General features: G+C 36.3%; 2 protein-coding genes across 4 annotated transcripts; both read right to left on the minus strand.

Annotated features, from left to right (window-relative positions):
• Positions 1–753: 753 nt before the first annotated feature.
• Positions 754–17,550, minus strand: LOC140890749 (uncharacterized). The gene is made up of 12 exons (XM_073298772.1): positions 17,215–17,550; positions 14,730–14,876; positions 14,461–14,575; positions 14,274–14,368; positions 13,995–14,098; positions 13,162–13,199; positions 11,088–11,323; positions 9,904–9,997; positions 9,624–9,814; positions 9,286–9,505; positions 2,130–2,297; positions 754–1,114 (listed from the first exon to the last, which is right to left on the minus strand). Exons 1-12 carry the CDS (start codon positions 17,413–17,415, stop codon positions 960–962), a joined length of 1,764 nt encoding a protein of 587 aa, XP_073154873.1. The 5' UTR covers positions 17,416–17,550; the 3' UTR covers positions 754–959.
• Positions 17,551–21,473: 3,923 nt separating this feature from the next.
• On the minus strand, positions 21,474–26,922 carry LOC140890431 (probable serine/threonine-protein kinase PBL6). 3 transcript variants are annotated; one of them, XM_073298206.1, is made up of 9 exons: positions 26,809–26,922; positions 26,371–26,599; positions 26,152–26,296; positions 25,806–25,942; positions 25,594–25,720; positions 23,419–24,696; positions 22,969–23,086; positions 22,767–22,890; positions 21,474–21,766 (listed from the first exon to the last, which is right to left on the minus strand). In XM_073298206.1, exons 2-6 carry the CDS (start codon positions 26,575–26,577, stop codon positions 24,302–24,304), a joined length of 1,011 nt encoding a protein of 336 aa, XP_073154307.1. In that variant the 5' UTR covers positions 26,578–26,599; positions 26,809–26,922; the 3' UTR covers positions 21,474–21,766; positions 22,767–22,890; positions 22,969–23,086; positions 23,419–24,301. The 3 variants fall into 3 exon arrangements, with proteins under 3 accessions (XP_073154307.1, XP_073154305.1, XP_073154306.1); XM_073298205.1 differs by lacking the exon at positions 21,474–21,766 and adding an exon at positions 22,268–22,665; XM_073298204.1 differs by lacking the exon at positions 21,474–21,766 and having other exon boundaries at positions 22,267–22,890.
• Positions 26,923–27,525: the final 603 nt, after the last annotated feature.

Below are 27,525 nucleotides of genomic sequence, written 5' to 3' on the forward strand. Positions count from 1 at the left end.
CGAAAATAAGGTTAATGCTAGAGCTATATATAGATGGTTGGATTATCATAAAATTATATGATAAACTAGTTTTACCAAAAGAGCTCGGAAGATCCCGAAAATTTCGAAAAAAGTCACCACATTGCATATAAAACTAATCGAGAAAGTGTGGATGGTTTATAGCCTATCTAGTACCAAAGGCCTAAAATTAGGATATCAAACTACACAACTATAGTTCAAAAAAGAACAAAAATAATTGATAAACCAATGAATGGAGAGAAATGTCTTAAATTGTGGTAAAAACTTTGCAATAAGACATGAATTTTATTCAGATGACCAAACTTAATGTCTATTAGATTAAAAATAAATTTTAATTGGAGATAAAATCTTCAAAATTGTGAAGAATGAATTATATGTCGTTTCTACTACACAAAGAGCCTTATATGCATTAAAGAGAGCTTGAATCAAAAGAACATTTCGGAAAAGTACATATTGAATCATAAGAAAAAACGTGACAGATTTTAAGCCAAATTCACCCCACCAATAAACCCCTCCCCCGGCCAATTGTAATAATACTAATTAACAATAACTAATATTAAATTTATATATATATTTATTATATATCATTGTTCTATTTTCCCGACTAATCCCGAGATCAATAACTTATCCGTGTGGAAATACACGCATGATCTTAACTTTATATCATGTTACATGCAAAAGAGTTCATAATCAAAATGATATATTGTCAACAGAAAAACCAAAGCCACTTGAGTATATGACAATTGTTAATTAAAGAGGGGGGGGGAGGGGGGGGGGGGGGTGAAAGTTTGAGTAAAATGCAATGAAGGGAAAAAGCAACTAATACCACGGACACTCAGTTAATGTCAAAATCCCTTGAGCAGCAGCGTGAACAAAATAGAAGGTACGAGAATCTAATAACTATACTGCCCGGTGTTCTACACTTCCTCATCACCAATAGCTCAGTTCGTTTTCTTCTCCTCTTCCGTCTGTTCAGCACCATCGGTTGTACCAACTAACGTCTTATCATCTTCCCCAGCAAAACCAAATTCGTTAACTCGTTTCTTGTCAACCGGATAAGCCCATCTTTGATAGACATAGATGAAAAATATAACATCTGCAGAGACAAATTATGGTGGTCAATGTGCAGACCAAAAAAAAACTTACAGATGAATAAGCAAGAATACCATTCTGTACACCAACAATAACAAACACAGCCGATAACATGGAACTGTAGTGAAATAGGGAACAACGCCTCCCAGTACAATTTTGGAACAAGGGAAATTTTCTTAAACACCAAATAACAGGCCATTTGATCACCATACCCACCTCAGGATGTATATCAATGTCGTTTTCTTGTTAAGTTCAAAAGCACGCAAACGAAAATTTCTTCTCCTTGTGTTTTTTTATATCACATATAATTTGTATCAGGCATGGTTTAACAATTCAACAAGTTGGCAATCCATACATTTCAGATTCCACATTTGCACAGACTAGAAGAATGCATTTGTGAACTTTATCATTCTCGAGTGCAACTAAGCTTTACCATTCATTTTATTGTCCTTCAGATGAAGGTGTCCGAGGTTTGGACTGAAGAGGATCAAATTCGTGTGTTTTATTTAAATGTACTAAACCTTAATCGTAGCTCTTGTCTTCTCTCTTCAAAAATCATTCCAGTGAAGTCTCTTTCAACTGTGATAAGTATTCGACCTGACTAAATTGTTTTCACTCTCAAGGTATTATCCAGTACATAAATCACCCTTTACAGACTTGTGGTACTTCTGTTTTGAAAGTTAACAGACTTGTCAAACTTAAACCTCATTCTGTTCTAACATTTAATCATTATTTTTTATTGTTTCAGCACCACACTGAATCTACACATGCACTAAATATTGACCTCCTAAGCTTTAATCAAATTTCATCCGAATCTCTTCCCATCTTCAACTAACTTGAATGAAAAGCTCCATATTTACACATACTGGGAGTGGAGTTACTTCCTGTAATATATTATATATATATCCTTCGACAGTGGCAATTTATTATAAAAATTTTATTAGTGCAGTTAGTAACTGTAACTCAAGAATCCATCAATGCCCCATTTTTAAGCTTTAGAAATAGGGTATTATACTCACCATCACGGAAGACAGAAAGACGATGCAGGGTTGGCATTTTAATGACAAATGCAAAAAGATCATCAATGATTGTATTCAGAAATTTATATGTCATCTGCCTCCAAGGTAAATGGGCAACAGACTTCAGCTTATAATTGATGAACAACTGAGGGCACATCATTATAAAACCTGCACCAAAGAAAGTGAGGAATGGTTACAAATTAAAGGGTCTATCCAGTAATTATAACAAAACGGGGAAATCTGATCGTCAAATGTCACTTTGTAAGCTACAATCTTTTTTTTTTTGGATAAGAAACATTTTATAAAAATTAAAATAAAAGGATTAAGTACAGAAAGCGGATAAGTGATCCGCCCTCGCCTAGAGGCTAACAAGATCCTAATTTTCAAGAGCCTATCCCTATTAACAAAAAGCAAACGCCCAGTCTCGTAATAAATCCGAGATGGAAACATTCTGAAAAAGAACAAGAGATCCTATCCACGATGAAACTAAAATTTTGATCCTTTCCCAGCATTCATCGACCGATTCTTCGGCATCTTCAAAAATTCTTCTATTTCTCTCCAACCACACTAACCAACAGACGGCGTGAACGATAACCCTCCAAAATATTAACCCTTTTTTGCCCAAGGGTTGACCGAGATCAATAGCAAATAAGTCTTGCGTTGATCTTGGAGCTGCCCAAACCAACCTCATCTCTGTCAAGGCCCGCGCCCAAAGCCCACTCGTGAAAGAACAATGAATTAACAAGTGATCTTGCGTTTCCCTTTCATTTCGACACAGCACACACCAATTGGGGCAAAGAGCACAAGTGGGCCACCTTCTTTGCATCATATCCGAGGTCGGCACCTTGCCCAACACTGCGGTCCAAGAGAAAACTTGAACCTTAGTTGGAACCGGGGCCTTCCAAATAGCATTGAATAATGAAAAAGCTGGGAAGACGCTACTTGGAAAGAAGGACTCGAAGAAAGACTTGACTGAAAAGATACCTGAGGAATCACCTTCCCACACTTTTATGTCTTCCACCCTTTGAGCCAAACTCACCCTATCTAAGACTCCTAACAAAGCATTTAGCTCATCTACCTCATTGTCCCTCAACACCCTTCTAAGATGCAAATCCCATGAAAGAGAAGCTGAATGAAATTCAAAGACTGCAAAAGAGGAAATAGGTTGATTATGAACCGACGAAATCTGAAACAAAGATGGGAACAAATCCCGAAAGGAAGAGTCCCCCCACCACCTATCTTCCCAAAACCTGACCCTATTCCCCCCTTTAACCACTGTCCTCACTAATTGTTGAAAAGCCAAATAAGATCGAGAAATAAATTTCCATGGACATCTGAAAGTGAAATTCTTTGCTAACCCCGCATCCCATCCATTCTCTTGTAGCCCGTATTTACTCCGTATGACTCTTTTCCACACCGTTTCATCCTCAACCAAAAACCTCCACCACCATTTCCCCAACAAAGCCCTATTTCTCAAACAAATATTCCCAATGCCCAGCCCCCCTCTCTCTTTGGGCTTGCATACCTGCTCCCAAGCAACCAAATGACAATGTCGGTCGCCATCAGCCCCATTCCACAGAAAATTCCTCATTATCTTCTCCATCTCGTCCGCTATGCCCTTGGGTACTCGGAATAAAGACATGAAATATGTCGGCATCGCATTCAGAACTGCAGCGATCAAAGTTAACCGTCCCCCTTTTGATAGAAACGCCTTCTTCCAACTAGCCAATTTCTTGGATAGCTTAGTTAAAACTGGTTCCCAAAATGAAGCTTGTAATGGATTCCCTCCCAGCGGAACCCCCAAATATTTAATGGGCCAATTCTCCCTGCTGCACCCAATCTGTCGTGATAACTCTTCCACTGTTTCCTCTACACAATTGATGCCTAACAGGGCACTCTTCTCCAAATTAATTCTTAAACCTGACACGTCGCAAAAAACTCTGATCACTTCTACCAGAAACCGAAGATGACCCTCTTCTTTAACAAAAAACAGAGTGTCGTCCGCGAATTGAATATGAGATATTTCTACTTTATCTCTACCCACCTCCAATCCCCGTATGAGATTCCTAGATTTAGCCTTATCAATCAGTCTTCCCAACACATCAACCACCAAATTAAACAGGAATGGTGATAACGAATCCCCTTGCCTGAGCCCTTTATGACCTCGAAATTTGCCCCTAGGCATCCCATTGATCATAACCGAAAAAGAAACACTCGAGACACAACCTTTGATCCATTTTCTCCATCTATTTCCAAACCCCTTCTTCAGTAGGACAAAGTCCAGAAAATTCCAATCCACATTGTCGTAAGCTTTTTCGAAATCAACCTTGAAGACCAAACCCTTCTGTTTCTTCCCCCTCCCCTCCTCTACAATCTCGTTCGCTATAAGGCAACAATCAAGAATGTGTCGCCCTTCTATGAAAGCATTCTGAGACTCTGCTATTGTGGAAGACAAACATTTCTTTAGTCTAGCAGAAAGGACCTTGACTATTATCTTGTACAAACTAGTAGTGAGGCTGATAGGCCTAAAATCTTTCACCTTTATGGACTCTTGCTTCTTTGGTATTAGACAAATGTAAGTTTCATTCGTGATGCCATTGATAACACCCCTTCAAAGAATTCATTAAACACCATCAGCAAGTCTCCTTTAACAATATCCCAACACCCCTGAAAAAATGCCATTTAAATCCATCCGGTCCCGGAGCCTTGCAACCGTCGCAATCAAACACTGCTTTCTTAACCTCCTCCTCGGAAAACGGTTTCTCCATCTCTAAGGCCATCTCCTCATCAATAGGGCACCATTCCACTCCCTCAATACCCCACCCCATCACCTCTGATTTGCCGTACAAATCTTTGAAAAACTTCACTATGATTGTTTCTATTTGGTTTTCATCATTAGTAACTGTCCCATCATCTCTTTCCACCTTGTTGATTGTAGCCTTACTCTTCCGCTGATTCAAGAGAGAATGAAAAAACTTAGTATTGTTGTCCCCTTCTCTTACCCACTTCACCTTTGCTTTTTGATTGTCAATCTGATTCCTTCGACACACCAATTCTTCCAGGGCACATTTGGCTTCCTTCCTGTCGAAGGCCACCTCCTCTGATCCTAATCCCTCACTTTCCAACTCGTCTAGTCTTTTGATTTTTTCCTTCAAATCAGCGCATTTGACTTCCACCAGCCCGAAGCTCTCTACGTTCCACCTTTTAATGTCACATTTGATGGCTTTAAGTTTCTGCATAAATTTGTACCCTTCCCAACCTTGAAATGTTGCATTGTTCCACCATGAGGCGATAGAGGATTTGAAGCTTGTGTCTTTTAGCCACACATTCTCAAAACGAAAAGGAGATGGTCCCCACTTGATTTTCTCCGTGTCAAGAATAACTGGAAAATGGTCCGAAGTCAATCGAGGAAGAACAGTCTGTCTATAAAAGGGGTAGACCTCCGTCCACCCTCCCAAAAATAAGAATCTGTCTAATCTGCAGCAAATAGGATCCGCCCTCAAATTAGACCAAGTGAATTTCGCGTTCAACAAAGGCGGGTCAACCAGCTCCAGTTCCTGTATCAGAGAGTCAAAACAATTCATGCTCGTTGTTATAGATGTGCTATTCAATTTTTCACTTAAAGACCTCACTACATTGAAATCCCCTCCTAGACACCATTTCTCCCCACATAAAACACTTAAACCGGCCAATTCATCCCAAAAATTCTGTCTCAACCTTGGGTTACAAGGGCCATACACCGCAGTAAACCACCATTTGATGTCACTATCTTTCTCAATACAAACCGAAACCGAGAATTCCCCAATCAGATTGTCCTTGACCGAGACTACTCTTGGATCCCACATAACCACAATACCTCCTGATCGACCAATAGCCGGTAAAGTGACCCACTCCACAAACCTTGATTTCCACAAACTGGCAATAAATCTTCTATCCACCACCCCTCTTTTGATTTCCTGAAGTACCACCAAATCTGGTCTTTCTTTCCTCAACATAGCTCGAATAAGACCTCTTCGATTGCTCGATCCTCCACCTCTAATATTCCAGGAGCAAATTTTCATTAATTAACTAACTTTAAAACCCTCAACCAGGAGATCCACCTTCCGGACTCCCATTTCCAAAAGACAAGCCTCACCACTCTCCAAATCCACCATTCGCGGTACCAATTCAAGTCCAGCCCCCAAATTGCATCTTACGTGCTCAAAACCATGGACAACATTCTTTGACAAACCTGGCTTTTCTCCAAACAGTGGCTGTCTCCCCTCCCCTAACCCCCCCTCTAACCCTCCCTCAGACAAAATCAACACTGGAACGAAGGAAAAAGAAGAAGAAGAAGTTTGATCTAACGGGGGAATTTTAGAAGAGAATTGTACCTCGCTCGGAGAAGATGCGAAAAGGCCCCCAATGTCCTCCATCCCCAAAGAAGACGGTGCTGAAGCATCCGAGCTTGCTGAAAACGGACTTTCCGGTTCCAAAGACTCATAATCCTGCTCCGAGGCCAACCCTGTCAATTCCTTTAAAGCCTGATCCTCCCACGTTCCAAATTCTTCCGTCTCGAAAGGCTGTGCGTTCCCCCTTACCACTTGCCCCCTAGGAAGATCAATTTGTTTTTTTGATTTCCTACGGCTGTACACGAACTCCAAATTCTTTGCTCCTAACCTGCTGCTCTTCTCCCCTTGACTAGAGGTTTCTGCCAAAGCCCCCTCCCTCTCCGCCGAAGACTGGATAACTCCTCTTTTGAACTCCCCAACCCCTTTAGGACAAATCCTTTTTAGAATCTTAACCTGTCGACCTCCGAACAAAGGTTCCGAACCGCAAGATCTATTACCAAAGCAACTCTCCTCGTCTTTATTTTTGAAAATGCCCTGTCCCGAATTGACGAAAACTTCCATACCATCAACGATCCGAGTATGGCCATAAGTCTTCCCCACTTCCCTCGCCTTTGAATCAATTTTATCTTCTTGCCTCACGCACTGAGCCACTTCGGATACAAGCCCAATCCCGCTCCCAACAGCCACTGGCTTCTTCGAACCGCCCCAACCAGCCAACATCGTCTTCCCTTCAATCACAACCTGGGCATAAGACCGTTTCTCGTATACATCGTATGCTGCTAAATTGACCGAATCTATGGCAATACGGACAACCAAGGGGCCACGAGTTGTCTGAATCTGCATGAAGCTATTTATGAATCCACCGACAAGACCTACAACTTTGATTTTGGCGGCAGACAGGTCTTTAAGCAGAATAGTATCCTCGCTAATATCCAACAACCCTCCACATTGCTCTCCCACTACTTTAAAGAGATCTGTCGTCCATAAGTCCCATGGAATTCCTGAAATTCTCACCCAGCTGCAACAACAATCAAACACCTCCTCTTCCCTATTGATCTCAAGCCTCCAAGCCTCAAAAGACACTGTAACCCTCCTATCGAAGAAGCACCTCTTCCTTGTCAAGTAAAGGGCTGCCTCTTCCTCATTAATAGGCCACCACACTGCTTTATTTGCTTGAAACGGAAAAATCGCAATCTGCCTCTTAACAGCTTTACCCAAAACAGTACGCACCAACTCCCACGAGATATTAACCCTTGCCTTAGTTATAATAATAGCTCCCTTCCAATCTTTAACTAGACAGGGACGGAAATTATCCTTGGCGTCCATGCTCCTCGAATCAGTGTCAATGTTCTTCGATATGACTTTACCATTATGCGCAAACTCCCCAACCCGATTCCTGTTTTCTCTAGGCTGGGCTTCGTTAACATTCCTATTCCGGGCAAATCTGAACAAGTGGTAGGCCAAGCATTTCCACCCCCACCCTGCATATCCGCTAGGTACAATAATGCGCTGCTTGAACCCCCTTTGAGCGTATTTAGTCACCTCCAGAAAGCTACCTCTACCATTGACATATTTGTGCACAGAGATTACCGCATCCTTACCCCTAATTCTGTTGAACACTGGACAGTCCTTGGGATTAATGATATAATCCCCAATAGTCGACCGAAGCCACTTAGCACTGTCCAAATCTAACTCCAGCATATAGCTTGCATTCCTCGTTCTTTCCGTCAGACAAATTGAGCTTCCCCTCAAGCCCCTCCTAATTAAAAACAGTTTCTGTTCAATTCTCACCTCTTCAACCACCTTGGCAAACTGTCGTTCATAATATTTCGCCCTAAAGTGTCTGGGTTCCTCTCTCTTCACCATATTGGCCACCACCCAACCTTACGTAATCTAAGTAGCGGACAGAAGCTGAGAAGAAGGTTAAAAAAGAAAAGGAAAAGGCCAGGAATCGAAACTGTAGGATAAAGATAGGCTTCGGTCGTCCCCGCCGGGAATCGGTGCCGGCCGACGAAGAGTTTAAACGAAGGGAAAATAGAATGAAATGTGCAAGGGCAGGATCCGTAGAAAACAAGAGAAGAAAGCAGCGGCAAAACTAGGGTTAGGCCAGGGATAGCGGGTCAGCTTCAACCTCCACCAGCGCCGGCCATCGGAATCGGAAAAGGAGGCGGCTGAAGTGTGGCCATGAAAAAAGGTTTATCGTGAGAAAATAACGGCAGATCTAGGGTTACGGAAAGGAAAAAAGGAGAGAGAAGAGAGAGAAGGTCGAAGGCTCAACCTTCCCCGGAGCTCTCGCCGGCCATGGGAGTGAGGTCGGAAGAGAAGAAAGGAAGTAGGAAGAGCGATTACGATCGGTTGGGAGTTCTCGCGAATAAGCTACAATCTAATTAGTTGACACCATTAATAGGAGTTATGCGGTTGACTCAACACGAAAAGAGATGAATATAAACTCATTCCATAAGAGCAATATCACACCAATGTTCTCCTGTCGAGCTCATTATTTGTATTTGCTCCTCATTCAAAACAATGGGCAGTACAACACTTGTCGAAAGTCCAAATTTCAAACTTTCAGTTTGTGAATCCAACAATATAATCAAAATTGATCAAATTAGCGTGAAAATATGTTTTGATAGAAGCTCAAACACGAATGTTATGACATAATCAGTGGCATGCTTCGAGCAAGAATATTTTCAAACTTGCGTAAATATTTAGATTAACAAAACCCAAAACACACTCCAAAATTAATTGTAAAATCAAACATAAATACTAACTTGAAGCAGCGAAGGATAATGGGAAAAAAAGAAATAAATGATCGAGATGTTTACCAAACATGTAGACACAGCTAGTAAATGATGACAGGATCCAAGAGTACCAACTTCTGTGGCGTTCATACATCAAAGAGTAAACAGAGGAACAGGCAACCAGAAAGAAGAGAACATATGACAAGTACTTCATGGCAAGATCATCATATTCCTTTGTCTTGTTTGTGGCATATGACTCGCGGTCACGGAACTTCAGCATCGGTATCCTACCAGATCTATCAATCTAGAAGAAAAAAAAAGTCTCAAATATGGTAGGTCAAGTACAATCACAACTAAAAATAATAGTTATCCAAATCTCGATAAAGATAAAGTCCAGTTAGCACTTTAACACATTAAAAAACCTCAATATGCATGGCTTTCCCAATTTTCCAAAACTCGATGCAGCAGCCAATACCAGAACTTGCAAGTATCATCCATGAAGTTTCATTGTCAAGCAGATAGAGGAACACAATTAGCTGACAAAAGAAGTTCACAACAACAGATTTTGCCGATAATCCCTCCATGGACTTGTTTTTATTCCAAAACTGAATATCTGCAAAGAATCCAAAATGTTTCAACTCTGGGTACAACAGCAAGTTTATTTCTAAAATAGGGAATATAATGCAGTTATAAACGTATTACCATTCTTGAATGCCAAGAAGTCAAATAAGGAGTGCAGAACTGAAACAACCATGGTAACAGCAAGAAGGTATGGATTTCCTTCCAGGAATACTCTCTGTTGAAAGCCACGTGAATTACAAACTTACTTTCCATCAATAACTAAAAACTTAGAGGTGAAATAGCTTTGGAATTTGATCATAGGAAATGGCAATATTAACAAAAAGTTCGTAGAAATTATCGAATTTCGTGAAAGCAACAAGGTTTTGTCCTAGATGGAAAAATTCATAATTACTGTCTTGTTAGGGTTAGCTTCCAGGAAGCTTTGTATATTTTCCTAATACATGCACATTCAAAAGTTTGGAATTAAGCATAAATATCAAAACAGATATGATCTCCACCAAATTTTACTTCATCAACCCTTGGGAAAATACAGAAACATCATGTACAATAAAGAACACCGTATATACACCACCATCATTTTCAAGAGCATGGAACTGGGAAAAAACTGATACGAGAAATCTTCAGAAAAAATTTAGATAAAGCAAGTCCACCTAAATCATTTAGACAGCCTTTGGATTGATGGATTTGAAGCTAAGGATTTCATCCATGATTCCATAGTAGCATCCATTGGTTTGTTTGGGTAAATTCACATGACAATCCATTTCAAATCCCGATTAGTTATTTTTTGAGTCATTGAGGTGGATTTAAAATTAATCCCGATATGGAATCATTTCAAGTCCTTCCTTATCCAAATCCAAATCCTCTATAATCTAACCGCAACCATAAAGAATACTTGCAAGCATGAAAACTGTTCAGCTGTCAAAGCTGCTTGTTCAAAGGAAAACTAGTCCATTGTATATTAGATAGCTTCTCATCTTTGGTCTTACAACCCCTTGGTCATTACAAGCATAAGATGCCTTCATTTCTTCTCTAGAAAAAATGCCTTCATTTCTTCTCTAGAAAAAATCCCTTCCACATTCGAATGTCGTTAGCCAAACCAAAGATTTATTTTTCCAATTAACAACCTTACATTTGAGTCTCCAATTATATTATACAATTTACAACGATCATTACTACAAGAATGAGTGTTATGCTGCAGGAAAACATATTCTTCCGTAGCACTTACACTAGGGCAGAGCTAATCTAGAAACTCAGAACGAATCTCAAGTTGAGTATAAGCTGTACAATGGAGAATATGATCGTACCTTAAGTTCATCAGCTTCACCTTCAATCATGCTTCCATAACTCCTATGAAGTTGGAATGACTGATCTATCTGTAGGAATATTTGCCATTTTGTCATGCTTATCGGACCCACCTCCAAATTCAATGGTAACTCATGAACAGTCTCATTGATTGGTATAAGCTTATCTCTAAGTAGCCAAAAGTTGTTGAAGTAGATGGTAGGATAGTAGTTTCCAGTGGTAGGCTCAATGTTCATATCTTAAAATTAAGTCAAGAAATATTGAATAAAGCTTCAGCATCCTGTACTGTGATCCACAAACAGATGAAAACCGCCTGACAAAAAATGCACAGAAATAAAGATAGAAAAAAACTCACAATAAAAGGTTGGAATGGATTGCATGCTCAAGAATAACCATTAAGTTATAGAATTGGAAAACTGAGGCAAGCAAATGGTGGACTTAATAATTTACTCAAAACCAATTTATGTTTTTAAAATGCATTTCTAACCAGAAAAGGAGAAAAAACTAAGCAAAATATTAAAAATGATTGTCAAAGCCTAGAAGACATTTAATAAATCAGGCAAACCATAATAAACGATTAATGGAATTTCAAATGAAAATCGTCTTTGAAGATGGCCAAACATTTAGATTGTGATTTACGCCAGCCAAATTTCTAATAAATTTAAAGGACAATCATCATACATGGCATGTTGCATAAACTGGATCAAATAGAATAGTTGCATTTTTTTAAAAAAAAAAGGTACATTGGACAAATGTGCACTCAGACGAAATGAGTGGAAAGTAATTTATGCAGTGGAAAAAGTTAATTTTAGGTTAGACCCATGGTAACTCGGTAGTCTTAAATCTAACTGATAGTATAGAAAACAAGTGATTGTCCCATGATTAGTGATAGTTAAATAGGTAGATTCTACTTAAACAGGTTCATAAGCCGTTACCACGTCTATCACAAGAATATTATTATAATTTAGCCTGCGGACTTAGTGCCTAGCCTCCCTGAAAAGAAAGAAAGGAACTAGTTTTAGCAGGTTCACAGCAAATTAAGATAAGAAAAGGTCAAAGATGGACTTTCTTCGGCATGGTTTACATTCTTACTTTGACAAAGAAAAAGCTTCATTATCAGCAAAGTTGAATGTGATTAAATACCTAAGCCACTGACATTTAAAAGTTTGAGTTGATCCAACGAAATGATAAATTGATAAAATGAAACAATGAAAAAGAATTCAACTCTTTCACAAACCAATACCAGCAATAGGAAACAAGCATTAACAGCAAAAAGGTGGTTGGTCAAGAGTTTTTGCATTGCGACAAAACAAAAGGAAGCGCAGAAAGACGACACGTCAAGCATAATAGTGATGCTTAGAGAGGTAAAACGAATTGAGATATGGAAATTATTTTCCAAAAAAATCAATATGAACACTAACCATCCGAGTCTGATAAATTCTCTAAAGGCCATTTTCAAGAGATCAGTCAACAGAGTTTAAAAGGATATGCACCAATCATATAAAAAGAAACTAGGGTTGAACATCAGCCTGTTCCTATTCTGGCTTGCATAGAGGAAGTAATTTTATACCTGTTTTGATTTCACCTGGAAACACACACAGTTTGTGACCTTTCCTATCTTATATCACATCTGGTTTCATTGTTCAGTTGATTGTCGCACTACCGATTAACATTTGAGCCAATCTACTCATGAACAAGGGGTTGTTTTAAGGCAGACATTTTCTTCCAATAAGAACCAGTTAAAAAATTATCTAAAATATTTTTTGATCTAAAATACCAATATTAGTTTGGTCCAAATCTTGGACCACCACACAAATGAGTTTGGTCCATTAAAGTTGCAACTCAAATAAAAAATGGACACAAGTAAACATAACATAGATATCAATTATTCTCAAAATAGCAGCTTTGTATGCAAGGGATAATTCTGTAAAAGAATAATTTCAACTATTAAGGTTTATTTTAATAGAAAAGTTAACCTGGAGCACTTTGAAACAAAAAGAAGAGATAAAAAGTATAAGCCAACGGGCGACCACACAACCCATGACTGACAATATTAAACATGACAATCAAGGATACAAGGAGCGATATTTGGGGGAACTGCATTCTCAGAATACCTGCAAAAAAAACGAAAATAAGAAAAGTTGACACAGATGCAGCTAATACAGAGGGGAAATCATGGAACACCTGCACCACCACAACTGCAACCAAACATGGCAAACCCACGGAACCCCGGGCTATCTAAAGTGACATCAGATTCAAGAAGAAATTTTACTTCATTATACTTGTGGCATGATGCTAACAAATCACAAATGCTAAAATTGCAGCGGAAGCTCCACAAACAATTGCTCCTAGCTAAAATCCTACTGTAGGGAAAATGATTTTTCGCAACAATAATTTTATGTCGGTTTCCATAGCAGCTGAACTACCAATATGCGAAGAAAACTATCAGAATATGTAAAACTGTGTCAAATAAATACCTTAAAGGAATGACATTGTATGTTACAAATTCGTTATAACAAAATATGATTGTAAAGTAAATGCATCCGCGATATGGCTTCAAACATTTTTATACTCCACTGAAACCACCATTATTCGTATATTTTGTTATAGACAATTGCTTACGCACTAAGCCACTCAGATTAACTCTCCTTAAACAATGGAGAGCTACAATGCCCACCCCCCACCCCCCAAATCTCAAACCCCTTCATGTATGTGTGTGTGTGGAAAGCACATAAATTTTGGCTAAAGTTTCCAATATGGCTGATCCAAAACCGCTTTGGTTTGAAAAACATCATATCTGGTGCCATGTCACTGAGAGCATAAAGTGTTGATGAAATTCAGGGATATTGTATTAGCGTAAATTAAAAAATCAACATAATCTACCAAATGAAAAATAGGGATAAGTATACCTAGTAAAATCATCGACCAAATTTATCGTAATATTAGGCTTCCAGTACGAGATCCATTCAACTGCTACATCCCCTTTCTCTTCGCCTTGAGATTTTTCTATTGCCTAAAACAAATATATTAATAAATTTATATAGCAAGATATGTCACACAAAGTCTCCAAAATTAAGTTTAGAAAATAATTCCATGTAAAAACATTTTAATATTCAGACAAAGAACACACTAGCATGAAGATTAAAAATTTCTTAAACATCACGTAAACAATAAATAACTATTGGTACCTCGGACAATGTTTTATCATCAGTTGAGCTTTCTGAGTTCCCCAACAGACTCTTCCTTTTGTCAGCTTTCGACTTGGGTAAATACATCACGACAGCTATATACAAAAAGAAGCTTTAGATACCCACACACAAGTCACACGACCATATCCTGTAATCATAATAACAAGAAAAGTAAGGATTATCTCACAGTGGGTTCGCCCAAAAGTAGCAAATGGCTGGTACTCGGGATCATTGGGATCTGGCGGATAGCCAGATCTAGCAAAGAAAACGTGAGCAAAAAGAGTGCCATTATTCTTTAGAGCCTAAGGAAAAAAGTGAGATTGTACAAGTTAATCCCGCGAAAAGAATGAATAAGAAACATAATGATTGTGAAAGCACCAACGAACATCTAAAATCCACAAACAGTAAATGAGCGGCTCTAAAAACAAATTATGTCAGCAGCAATTTAACCATCACCTCGGAAGGATAATACTTCAATGATAGAGTTCTGACACTTTCTGCACTCCAAACTGCATATGGTACATTCGTCTCATGCCAGATAAGGCTTCCTTCACTGCCAAAATCATTGAATTTTTCCTCAGCCGAAAGGTATAACCACATATCCTGAAAACAAGAACAAGGGAAACAATTGAAGAAAAAAATCGCTGAAATCCAAAGCGAAGGTCAAATCTCAAGCTACAAAAAATTTGAAGACAGTATCGCCTTAGCTAAAACTACTAGTTTTTCTCGCTATAAATATCATCTTTATGACTTTATCTATGAGAATGCCAACTTTTCTACTGTGCTCAAATAAGAAAGCTGACCGTAGTGTGCATTTCTTACATGTTTTCTCCCATACAGGGGCGAGGAAAACATGTATAAAAAAATTAAAAGAGCATTCCAATTTTCTTCAGATCTTAAATTGCTTTCTTGAAGGATCTAACAAAATATGAAACATAAAGAACATTATACATGCTACTAATCGTGTGTCTGTTCCTCCATAGCAGAATTATGAGGTACCCATCCGTCTCTGAGGTTTAAACATCGATTGAGCCAAAAATTGGAACTAAAAGTGACATTTAATTTCAGTGATTCAGTTCTAGAATAATAATTCACTTTCTGTTTCCAAATAAAATTTTTAACAGATTAAAAATGCCCACTACAAAACAAATCCACATGACCAAAAGCACACCAACTCTCAGGAAGGTTATTCCCATTTACTAAGTTACTTGATAAGTTCATCATAGATGACATTTGGAAACCAATATCGTTGATTGTTTAGTGCCCATGATTAGCAGAAGAGAGCCTCACCGACCCTTTGTAATTTAATTTTGTTCTATTGTGACAAGTATAACTCCAATAGAGAGACAGTGGTCGGGTAAAATGACACTTCCAAACTACCATTTTTTTCTTTGAGAATATCTCCGCTTATGTGCGTGCAAATCCAAATAAGGTTCTTTGCACAACTACACAAGTTTAACCCTTGGGCCTCAGGTGATACATTTTCCACTGGACAATGATATTGGGCAAGTTAACGACTTCGGAGATGATGCAAAAGAGGTGGCCCAGATGTGCTCTGTGCCCAAGTTGGTTTGTGCTGTGTCGGAAAGAGAGGGAGACGCAGGACCACGTGTTGATTCATTGTACTTTTACAAGTGGGTTGTGGGCTAGAGCTTTGTCAGAGATGAGGTTGGTTTGGGTGATTCCAAGATCAACACAAGAATTATTCACTATAGATCTTGGACATCTTCTTGGCAAGATGGGCAGAATTTTTTGGATAGTGGCGGTTCATGGCATATGTTGGTCCTTGTGGTTGGTGAGGAATAGAAGAATTTTCGACAACATTCAAGAGTAGATTGATAGGAAAATATCAAAATTCGAATATCTACTTGGATTGGGTCTCACGTAAAATTTGAGAATGTCTCAATCTCAGATTTATTAAGAGATTGAGTTTTGTCTTTTGTTTATATGAGTGGGGTCATGATTAGACTTTTATTGTTACCGGATCACTTGTCCGCCTATTGTAATTAATAGTTTTCCTAATTAATATAATATTGTTTCTTATCAAAAATTTTATAAAAAAAATCCACTGGACAATTCATCGCGCTAACGAAAAGTTGCATTCATCGTCTATTTGCTAAATGCCAGGCCTACTTCTATCGAAAGCATTAATGGCATGGCTATATTTTTTTTGTTACCATTATGTCAAACAAATGAAATATTCAAATCCTTCATGTAACTACTTAACACCCACAATCTCTCTTCTCACGGCTCCATCTTAAAGATATAGTCTAGGCAAACACTTCTCTTTAAAAGTATGGAGAAATATCAGATTTCAGAAGTTACCATTTGTCAAAGGTTGGCAAATGTTAATGTTCCATGAATCAGTTCGAAAAAAATTTATGTAGGGTTTTTGTCAATTGATAACTCGTTTCAGGTATGATGCTAGCAAAAAAATTCAGTCTGCTAACAATCATTCTAATACAAAAATTTCAGGCCACGAATTCTTTGAACTGTTAGTTCAGAATAATTTCTTCCCACAAACCCTTGGATATGTTTCACTAGATGGATTAAAACCCATTAACCATTATACCTAATTCATTAACTTGGTGGCCGCCCCAGATTCCTTCCAATTCATTTCAAAAATAGATATACTAAATTCTTTCAGTTATTTTCCAAGCTGAGAAACATAAGGAACTAATACATATGGACTCTTACTGTGTTTGATAACACAGATACATCTATAAGTTATCTCGTCCGTGAGCAGGAACGCTGTACACCTAAACTATGATTCAGGAGAACAAATAGGTGGGGCACCCGGTAAAGGTATAAAGCCTTCGGAATCAAAGATACAGCACAACACTATAGAATCTGCAAGCGTACTAAATGGAATATTTTTTATTCTCATACATATTCGCCCGGCCGGCAAAAATATATGATAAGAGGGGAAAAAACAACATACCAAAGGTTCGGCTTTGTGAAAGAGATTGGAGATTTGATTAGAGGATTGAATGGGAGATTGCTTAGGTCCGAAGAACTTGGACGCGAAGTACCAAAATACTGCTATCCTGATTATCCCCGTCAGCATCTGGCTGGCGCCGGGCTGCTGCTGTTGCTGCGGCTGCCTTCTTTCTTCACCACCGTTAGTTGCCGGCGGCGCCATATCCCTTGTTGGTTCGCGTTGGCGCACCCTAATCGGCGCCGGAGAGACGAAGGCGGCGGAAGATTTGGCCGGGTACGGGGGATCAACGTGTTGGGGTTAGGGATTGCGAGAGAGTATTTTATAAATGATAGATTGTAGATGCAGTGTTGCATGAAGTGTAATTTTTTATATTATAATTATAATTATATTATAATAATACTAAAAAAAAAACCTCATTATTTATTTCAAAACTCGTTCTCAATAAAATTGAAATTTTCAAAACTCGTTTATCTTATTCAACATTTAAGTCTATTCTATGCAAAGGCATCCATTAAATTCTAATCTATAAAATACAGATTTATAGGAATTGTCAGAAATCTAAAACAAAAAAAATATATTTATTTACTTATAATTTTATCGTTCTTAAAACAGTAGCATATTGATTAAAAAAGGATAAAAACCTTCGCCAAACCTACCTTTATATTGAAATTGGAAGTTTTGAATTAACCTACCAACATGCATATAGATGGAAAACAATCATAAATCAATAACAAACTCATGCGTGCATTAATTAAACATTTTGAATACTAAATCAACATAACATACAAACAATTAAAGAAAAGAGAACAAATTAAAAAATAAAAGAATAAGTTATGAAATTACAAATTTATGAAACACAACGCATTGGAAGAACATATTAATTCATCAAAGAATAATGTAGATATTGTGAAAAAGGATAAAAAATCTCCTAACTCGTATTAGTTCTACCAAAAGCGCATAGAAGGAAGATAACTTAAAATTTGATTTTGATTTAATAAAATGTTAATGTCAAAATAAACAATGTGGGAAAAGGGTGATATCAGAACGTGGCCTATGGGAAGAAAACGTTGTTTTTTCAAATTGAAAAATGTTAGTTTTATCCTTTTTTTCTTCCCATTTTACCCTAATTATATGAGAGCATCATCTTTTCTTCCCGTTTTACCCTTTTTCTTCACAATAACTTTTTTCTATCCACCGTTCTACTAAAAACTTTCCACTAACTCCATGATTTACATTTTTTAAAAAATTATGTATAAAAAAAACTTCTCTTTCACACACGCAAAGCGTGTGCATTTTTCACTAGTAATATAGAATATATTTGTTTCAATAGTTAATTTGACCAATTAATTTTGTATTTTGGTTATTCAATATAGTTGATATAGATCAGTTAGTATTTTAAACATAATTTTTAAATTTACTATATTATACATGGTATATTTTTCGATCTTTAACTAGCTCGAATACTCAAATTTTTATACTACTACTATTGGTTCATCTGCACCCTTGCTAGTTGATATCATTGTCACGACATTTCCTTTTATCATCTTATTATTGAGCTTTGATTTTCTTTTATAGCTGATGTAGAAAAATGACGTTCCCTTGATTTATATCTATTTAAAATTGACTACATATAGGTGATCAAACTTATTGCATGATACTTTTACAAATGGATGTCTTGTATGTTTTTATTTTTATTTTTTTGTTTTTTAAAAAATTTAAACTTGTACGATATCATTCATACAAATACTCTTGCGACTGATTTCAACAATTCGAGAAACTTTTGCATAAGATTTTTGGTCGGTGATCCATTTAATGTCACCAAACATCATTTGAATTTTATTAACATCACCACCAAGTTATGCAATTGCATGGATACAACGCTTGTGTGTGTGTGTGAGATTTTTGGATCAACAAAAAGTTGAAAGAAAATTTTTACCAACAGTAGATCGATATTATACGGCAAAAGAATTTTTCATCAATGGTATATATATATATATATATATATATATATATATAAAGTTTTTTATAGTGCTCAACACTATATGCCCACCATGTATAAGTCAACTCATCTATTGTACCGGTCAACTCATTAATTGTACATGGTGTGCATGAAGTGGACATATAGTGTTGGGCACCTTAAAAGAACTCTATATATATATATATTCAAATAATACATTTGCTTTCGAATTTTAACATTTGTATGAGAATTTGTTTCTCAATTAGAAAATTCTAATTATTTTAGCATTCATATATAGGCAAATGATCGAAGAAATTTTTTGTATAATGGCCCTTTATTATATGTTTTCTTTTCTAAATTAAATAGCCCTCCTCCAATTATTGAAATACGGGGAAGACGCTCAAGAAAATAAAATACTTATATATATATTTTTTTAAAATGTATTTACGGCGCCATAACATAAAAAGAACGGATAATGTTCACAACCCTATCATTAATTTAGGATGCAGCGAATAAGATGAAATGACACTCTAAGGTAGTGTTTGCAATTTATTTTTAAAGGTTGCAAACACTACCTAAATAATAGTAACTAAGTGTACAAATGACTTCGAATATAAATTTCTTACTATTAATGATGTTATATTAGAGATATGAGCACTTGAGTAAAAAAAAAAATCCCAGAAAAAAAAAGAAGAGAATATGTTGTGTGAACTTTTCATTATTCCAAAGAAAAAATTAAAAAGCCGTATGAAGAGTGACTTCTCGCACATTTCGGTTCAAACAACCCGGTCTATTTCTATACATGCTTTGAATTCTTGCTTATACATGGTGCATGATGATTGACTCTTAATATTGTCCTTTGTTTCGCATAACGCGTATTGATAGATGTTTTTTGTATTACTCATATATCAACCAAAGTAATAAATAATTAATTACCAAAGTAGACACACTTGAAGTTTATATATATTTTTACTTATACCGAAGTCATAGCTAGTAAAAAAACGAAGTCTTTGTCTAGTCCAAGGAGATACAATGAGAAAAGTTGGAAATGAAAGGATAAAAGTTGAAGGTGAAATCCTACTAGAAATAAAAAAACAAACAACAATAGAATCGTATTTGTTAGATAATCTTAGGTATGTTAATAATTTTTAGGGATGTATTCAATCCAGAGTTTTAAAATGATAGATTAATGTGTAATTGATGGATTTTTATTGACTTTTATAGAATTTCACGGATTTACAAATAGACTTCTATTGATTTTTTGTAAACCTTTCGCAGGATGTTTTATAGATATTTGTAAATTTTTAAGACAATTACATGAATTTTTATTTTTAATATATATTATCATTTTCGATGATTTATTTGAAATAATAATAATTTGACATAAATAATAACTTTAATTTGAAAGATTTTTTAGTTTATTTATGGAAGTCATGAATTTATTTGTTTTAAATTTAAATTATTATTTAATCTATATACATACACACTAATGTAACAAAATTAAAACATTTTGCGGTTGTGTAAATTTAATTTTTTTAAAAAATATAATAACTTATAAATAATTTTATCAATTATATCATAAAATTATATGTTAATTTTTATTTTTTGTCATGTATGTTATGCGATTATTCAAATTTGAATTACGTCGTTATAATTATTGGATTAATAACGGATTTCAAGTGTTTTTGTTATTTAAAATGAAAATAGTAATATATTTTTATTGTTTAGAGAAGTAAAATTATAAAATTCAAATTTACCTCTGATAAAATGTCTCCATAGTATTTATGTTAATTAAAATGGAGTTTAAAACCAATCAATAATTCTATCATATAAAATTTATTTTATTTTGTATTATTAATGTGTAAATAAGTAATGTGTGAGAGAAGTGCTTTTAAAAGGTTTTTCAAACGCTACCTTAATATGCCATCTATTTTTATTTTAAATAATAAAACTATAATTGAAATCCAAATCACATAATTTTAAACTCATGTCCCCAAATGCCCCTTAAAGAATTATTAACTTTACATTTTGACGAAAACATAAATTTAAACCAGCCGTTTGACCAAGTAAAGACCAAAAAAAATATTATTTTAAAAATTTATCAAATGATAATTCATAAAGTTTTAGCCAAGTACTGACGATTTAATGGCCCACAACGATTTATCTTTTGATTTTTAGGTGGACAGCACATGAATCTATATAACCACAACATCCAATAATACCATGTTGTAATGGATCTCATCTTGTGATGGCGCGAACATATTTTGAACTTCATGGGCTGGGCTATTAGTGTTAGTTTTCTGGGTTTTTCGTGTCAGATTTCTAGACATTAATAGTCCAGAATCAATACAATGCTATACCAGAATCTACCAATACTATCATAATAAATCTACACAACCCAGCCCTACGTAATAGTGTACCGACTTCGGCTGCCATTTTCTAGCGGGGAATGCATTATGTTTACTCCCTGAAACTCAGCATTCCGCTCGACTGCTTTGAGTTTCAGCAGTCTCTTCACAACTTGCTTCATGGTAGGTCGGGAATCGCCAGGATCGTTGAGGCACTGTATACCCAGGGCAGTAATTCTACGACCATCTAGAGGATCAAAATCACTTTTAGCTGATAAACTTTGGTGGACAAGCGACCAATCATTGACATTTGGTGCATGCGATAGCCTTTCTTCTTCTTCAGTAAAAACTCTTTTAAAAATCAAGCTCAAAAGTATAGTGCCAAATGCAAAACACATCTCGTCCGCGTGACCATTTAAAGAGCACATCTCATTGCAAATCAACAATGAAACCTGACAATTCTGTGGTATTAACTGCTAGGTAGGAGCTAAATGTTGTGCTGAGAATAAGATCATATATTGGTGTTTTATTTGATAACAAACTAATCTACTTTGGTCATGGAAGTCAGCTACGAATTCCAAACCAATAGCCTAATGTCAAGTTTAATGGTTTGTTAACATGTTTAGCCTGATTCACGAGTACCTTTTTTTTTAATGAAAAAATAACTTGAAAATTAGGTAGAAAAATCAATAAACATGATAGGTTACACCTAATAATTCAACTGGACCTGAGCCCAATCATAAAAGTCCACTCCGAATATTTTTAAGGCCCAAGCTTAATTAAATATAATATATATTTAATTCGAGCAAACCCTGATTTTTACAAAAGCCCATACGAGGCTTAAGCCCATAAAGCTATCCAAACATCTATAAATAGCTCAAGTCACCTCATTATTAAGGTACATACTTTCTTTAGCACTATATCGCTCTACTCTCGATTATTATTTCTTGAGTAATAACTGACTTGAGCGTCGAAATGCCTTCGCCGAAAACCCTCCCGGCTCCTCTGACTTTGTTTTGTGACGTAGGAACAACCCATTGAAGATCTCCCAAGGGAACGTATAAGGACTTATTGATACTCCGGACTTTGCGGAAGCAACGTGTCGAGTACAAGTGATTTTTGGCCAATTTTTTTAAGAAAAACATACTACAGAACCAGCAGTGCACCATGACAGTTTAGTGTCCCAGAACAAAGCTACAGTTTTGATCTTTACCACAGAAAATCTAAGAATACAATGGATGGCATACCTCGGATCGCTCCATGCGTGTCGACATAACCCCAACACCCATTGAGCTCCTCCTTTATCTTTATTCTGTCTGGAAATATCCCACCAGTGATCATACCAAAATCACATAATTTTGGGTTATAGTCCTGCATGGGAAGTGAATAAATTTCAACTGACAGACAACTTTATGCCATAATACTAGAATTGACTAATCAAGGAAAAACCTCCTCAAGCATTATATGGGCGCATCCAGATTGCGAACAATGTATGTATTGAATTTCGGATTTCCAGCATGTAAAAATTTGAGAAGAACTTTGATTCTTTGAAGCCAAGTAAAACCATCTACAGAAAACACACATGCTTAGCAGCCATATAATTAATAAGTGCAAAAAAAACCCACCCTCTTAGCATATCGATCAGCAACAACAACATTGACCATTAATTGACATCTCACACCAGATGCAACATAATTTTAACTTTACCAAAGCACAGACAAAACAAAGATTCCTGAAATTACTGAGCATCAACTCAGTTTGTGACCAAGTAAAATAGATACATGTTTTGCTCTTCTTTCTCTTAATTTGCACACATTAAGTTTGTGCCAATCATCTCATACAGAGAAACTCGACCAAAAAAGTTACTACTTCAAAAAAGAGAAGTAAATAGTAAGGTACCTTCCGGAATGAGGTTATAGAGACAATCAAGCGCCTTGAGCTCACAAACAATGCCAAGATGTTCACCATCAAAGCAGTATTCGCACAATGTTATCTGTTATTGTGTGGTGGCCAAGTAAAGCCAGCTCATCCTGTAAAAGCAAGACATTAGTCATCTGTTAGACAATAGAAATATCAAATATGAAATGTGCTTTTCGCCGGTCTTCCAGTCAGCCCAACTGTCCAAGAAGTAAAGTGTAAGCTAGTTTACAAAAATGAAAATTATACTCACAAGGAGACAAAATTTGTTGAAACATCAATTTCCAGAAAATATGACAATAGAAAAATAGATGCAAAAATTGAAAGACGCAATTAATATCACTGAGAAAACAGAGTTCCACGCCATAGTCGGGTTTATGTATATATATATCTTCTTAGCTGAAAAATTCCATAAAAGTAGAGTTTAAAACTAAATTATTTTTGTAGAGTTTAAAAACTAAAAAGTTCCGTAGAAATCTATTGATATTTAAAATTTATCTCTATGAAATATAGTGGTAAAATTAATAAATGTGAAAAAGCGCAAAAACAATATCCATATTCCTTTTTAAAGATTTCGTATCGTATACCAAGTGTTTTTCTCTTCATTGGGAAAACAGAAAAATGCATGAATTCAATTTTAAATACATCCAATAACCTATCTAACTTTTATAAAACAAAATAATAGCACAATAACATGAAAAAAGATGGTACCAAACATAACAATGGGACGAACTATAATAACGTTATCCTTGGGCTTCCTAATGCAGATACTGATTGCGACCACGAGAGAAACAACTTAGATTCTTGTATGTATCAAGATATTTTTTCTGCTATAAATAACCAATGGAAACCAAATGCAAGGAACTCAAGAACCAGTTTTCAAATGGTGGAGCGGTTTGTTCGCTCCTAGAAAAGGAGCATGCTTCTTGACAACCGGAAGTGTGAACAGAGACATCAAAACTTGCTTCATGGATGGGCGATCCAAAGCGCATACATGCATGCATTTCATTGCCATGGCCGTGATCTCCACCCCGTCATCGGAATCAAAATCAGGATCATTTGTCAAACTTTCATGGACAAGTGAACGCTTGAATGCTTTCATGTCACTATCTGATTGACTGGCTTCATGCTCTCTCCGTGCCCATTCATGAACAGAAGGTAAATGGGCTTGCCGGTCTTCCTCCGTGTGAATTCTCTTGGTTATCAAACCTAGCAGTATAACCCCATAGGCAAAGACGTCTTGTTTATCCGACCAATCACCTATGAGAAAATGCAAAAAAAAATAAAAAAATAAATCTCGGTTGTAAAATTCATGACCTAACAGGTTAAACAATGATCCTGTGGCATTATACACATAGTTGTCGAAAGCACTCACCTTGCTCGCTTAAGAGCAAGGCAAGCGCTTCAGAGACCACCAAAACTATGATTATAAATCAGAAGAACGTGGAGAGTGCAACTAGGTAAGGCAATCTGGAAGCTGAACACTTTTTTTTGAGTTGGGGGAAGAATGTCACAATTTAGTTTCGAACGCAGGACCTCATCCTAAATTTGGACCCTTGATGCCGGATGTGCTACACATAATCGAAAAGGAGTCTTTAACACTCGTGAAGTTAAAGTTTTTTTTCTCTTAGCACATTAAAAATGTATTACTGAATAACTGATCCCTCAACCATATTACACTAGTTGACTCCAGCGACTCAACTCAAGGCTTGAACAATGAAACAATCACAACAGCACTGACATTCCTATTTGGAAAGCACAATTTTTTCTTACAATGTCTCAATTTAGAGTTATTTTTATCGAAAGCAATAGTTCTATTTTATATGCAATCTGCCTCCAATTAACACCAAATTAGGTCATCCATCCATATTGATGGATCCTTGCACCAAAAAGCTGTGACTATCAAGTAAATATTCCCTGGACAAAAAATGGAGGTTCCAGACAGATGCTAGCTTTCTTCGTTTAAAAAATAACATTCGAACTCTCAATTCCCAGTTCGTTAATCTCTGTGTGTATTCAAGCAAGATTATAGATCAATCAAAATTTTCAAACTCAATTCTCTACGGACATGATAAGTAAATTGTTGAAGATCAGAGCTGCAAACTAGAATAAATTCTAGGGCATTAGTAGAGAAAGTACCATATGAAACCGAAATACCTTTCTCCTCAGCAGAGGGGTCAATGTAACCATAACATCCATGGACTTGATCATTTTTACCAACCGTCCTATTAGAAAAAATTCCACCAGTGATCATGCCAAAATCACATAAACGCGGATAACCATTCTACAAAACAAGTGAAATACTTTATTGATTGATATTACGCACTAGCATAAATATTTTGAAGAGAAGAGAGCAATCCAAAATGCACCTCATCAAGCAATATATGAGCAGCATCGAGATTGTGAATTATGATAGGTGAATACTGTGAATATCTGGTATGCAAAAATTTGAGGAGGCTAGCAATTCCAAGGGCAACCTTGATCCTTTGCAGCCAGGTAAAAGAATCTACAGATTAAAAAGGGTTAAGGTAAACTACAGAGATGACATTCATTCAAATCAACAAGCACTCAACTGTAGGACAAATATTCATTCTAAAACTGTAGAGCTTGATTCATAGGATGCCAAAAAATGATATGTTCTTTAGTAAAGCTAGCACGAGATGCAGATGGTGGGCTACTACTAACTCATAAATATAGAATAATTTTTTTTTATACCTTTTGGAATGAGGTTATGCACAGAGTCAGAAGCCTGGAGCTCATACATTGCACCAACATGTTCACCATCAATACAGAATCTATACATTCTTACCATGCCCGGATGACGAAGCATCCTTTCATGGCGCAACAAAATGATTTCATCCTACACAAATAAAATTACAAACATGAAGCACAATACAAATATCTCAAATCTATTCATTACATAAGACAACATACCGCTAACTTTAGTAAATTTTTTCGAGAAAAACAAGCATGTGCTTCTGGAGTTTCCCATATTTTCGCCACATAATGTTCTGTAGTAGGCCACTCAAATACCATACGATAAAACTTGCCACCCTGGAAACGGCCGATGTATTTGCTCTCGCTGAAGTAATCAGTCCACTTACTCAACAAATTGTAAGAAACTGGGCTGAGTGGATTCATACTTTAGCCAATTTCGGTTTTGCTGAAGCACCAGAATATAAATATGAAGATAATAGTATATCCAAAACACAATTTTGAAATTCTAAATTTAAAGCAGTTAGCCCCACCAACAAATTACCAATTCGATAATCTAGTGTAGGGTTTCAAGAATTGAACTTTCCATCAAAATAGAAGAACGAAATTGAAGATTCTTGAGCAAAGGAAATCCGGCAGTACTCAAAGAAGGCTTACCTGCTTGCAACAGCTCACCCGCCTTCTATGTTACCAGGGTTCAGGGCTGTCTTTCGAGCCTCAGCGTCAGGAATTTGGGGGATTACTTTCGTAGATAAATATTTTCTGAAGAAAACAATACGATTTTATATCAATCAATATATATATATATATATATATATATGGATAATTTTCAATTTGGTCCCTCGTTTTAGGACCCATTCATGATTTAGTTCTCCGTTTTTTCGTCGATCCAATTTCATCTTATGTTTTCCACGGTGTTTTCACAATTGGTCCCTCCATCCAATTAAGCGTTAGAACTAACTGACTTTACCTTACAGGCCGGCCCGCCTTGCCTCGCCCCGCCATGAATCGCAACCCGTTTAGGCCCGCCTTCAAAGGGGCCATAAAAACCCCAACCCACCATGCCGCAGGTTACGGGTTAGGTGGGCCAACCCGCCAAAATTTTAAAAATATATTAGTAATTGAGATTGAAAAATATATATGAACAATGTTACATAATAACAAATAATAAATGTTACAATCAAACAAATCTGTAAAATTTTGATGTTAACTATTATATTTTGAATAAAAAATCACATTTTCAAATAATATGAATAATATAAATAAATATTTAACCATAAAAAATAATAATGTAAGATATTAAAAATATATTAAATACTAGTTTTAAAATTTTAAAATCACATTATTTAAAAATAAATATTTTTATGTTTATAA

Source organism: Henckelia pumila, chromosome 3 (genome assembly GCF_033568475.1).
Source record: "Henckelia pumila isolate YLH828 chromosome 3, ASM3356847v2, whole genome shotgun sequence".
NCBI classification, from domain to species: Eukaryota; Viridiplantae; Streptophyta; class Magnoliopsida; order Lamiales; family Gesneriaceae; genus Henckelia; species Henckelia pumila.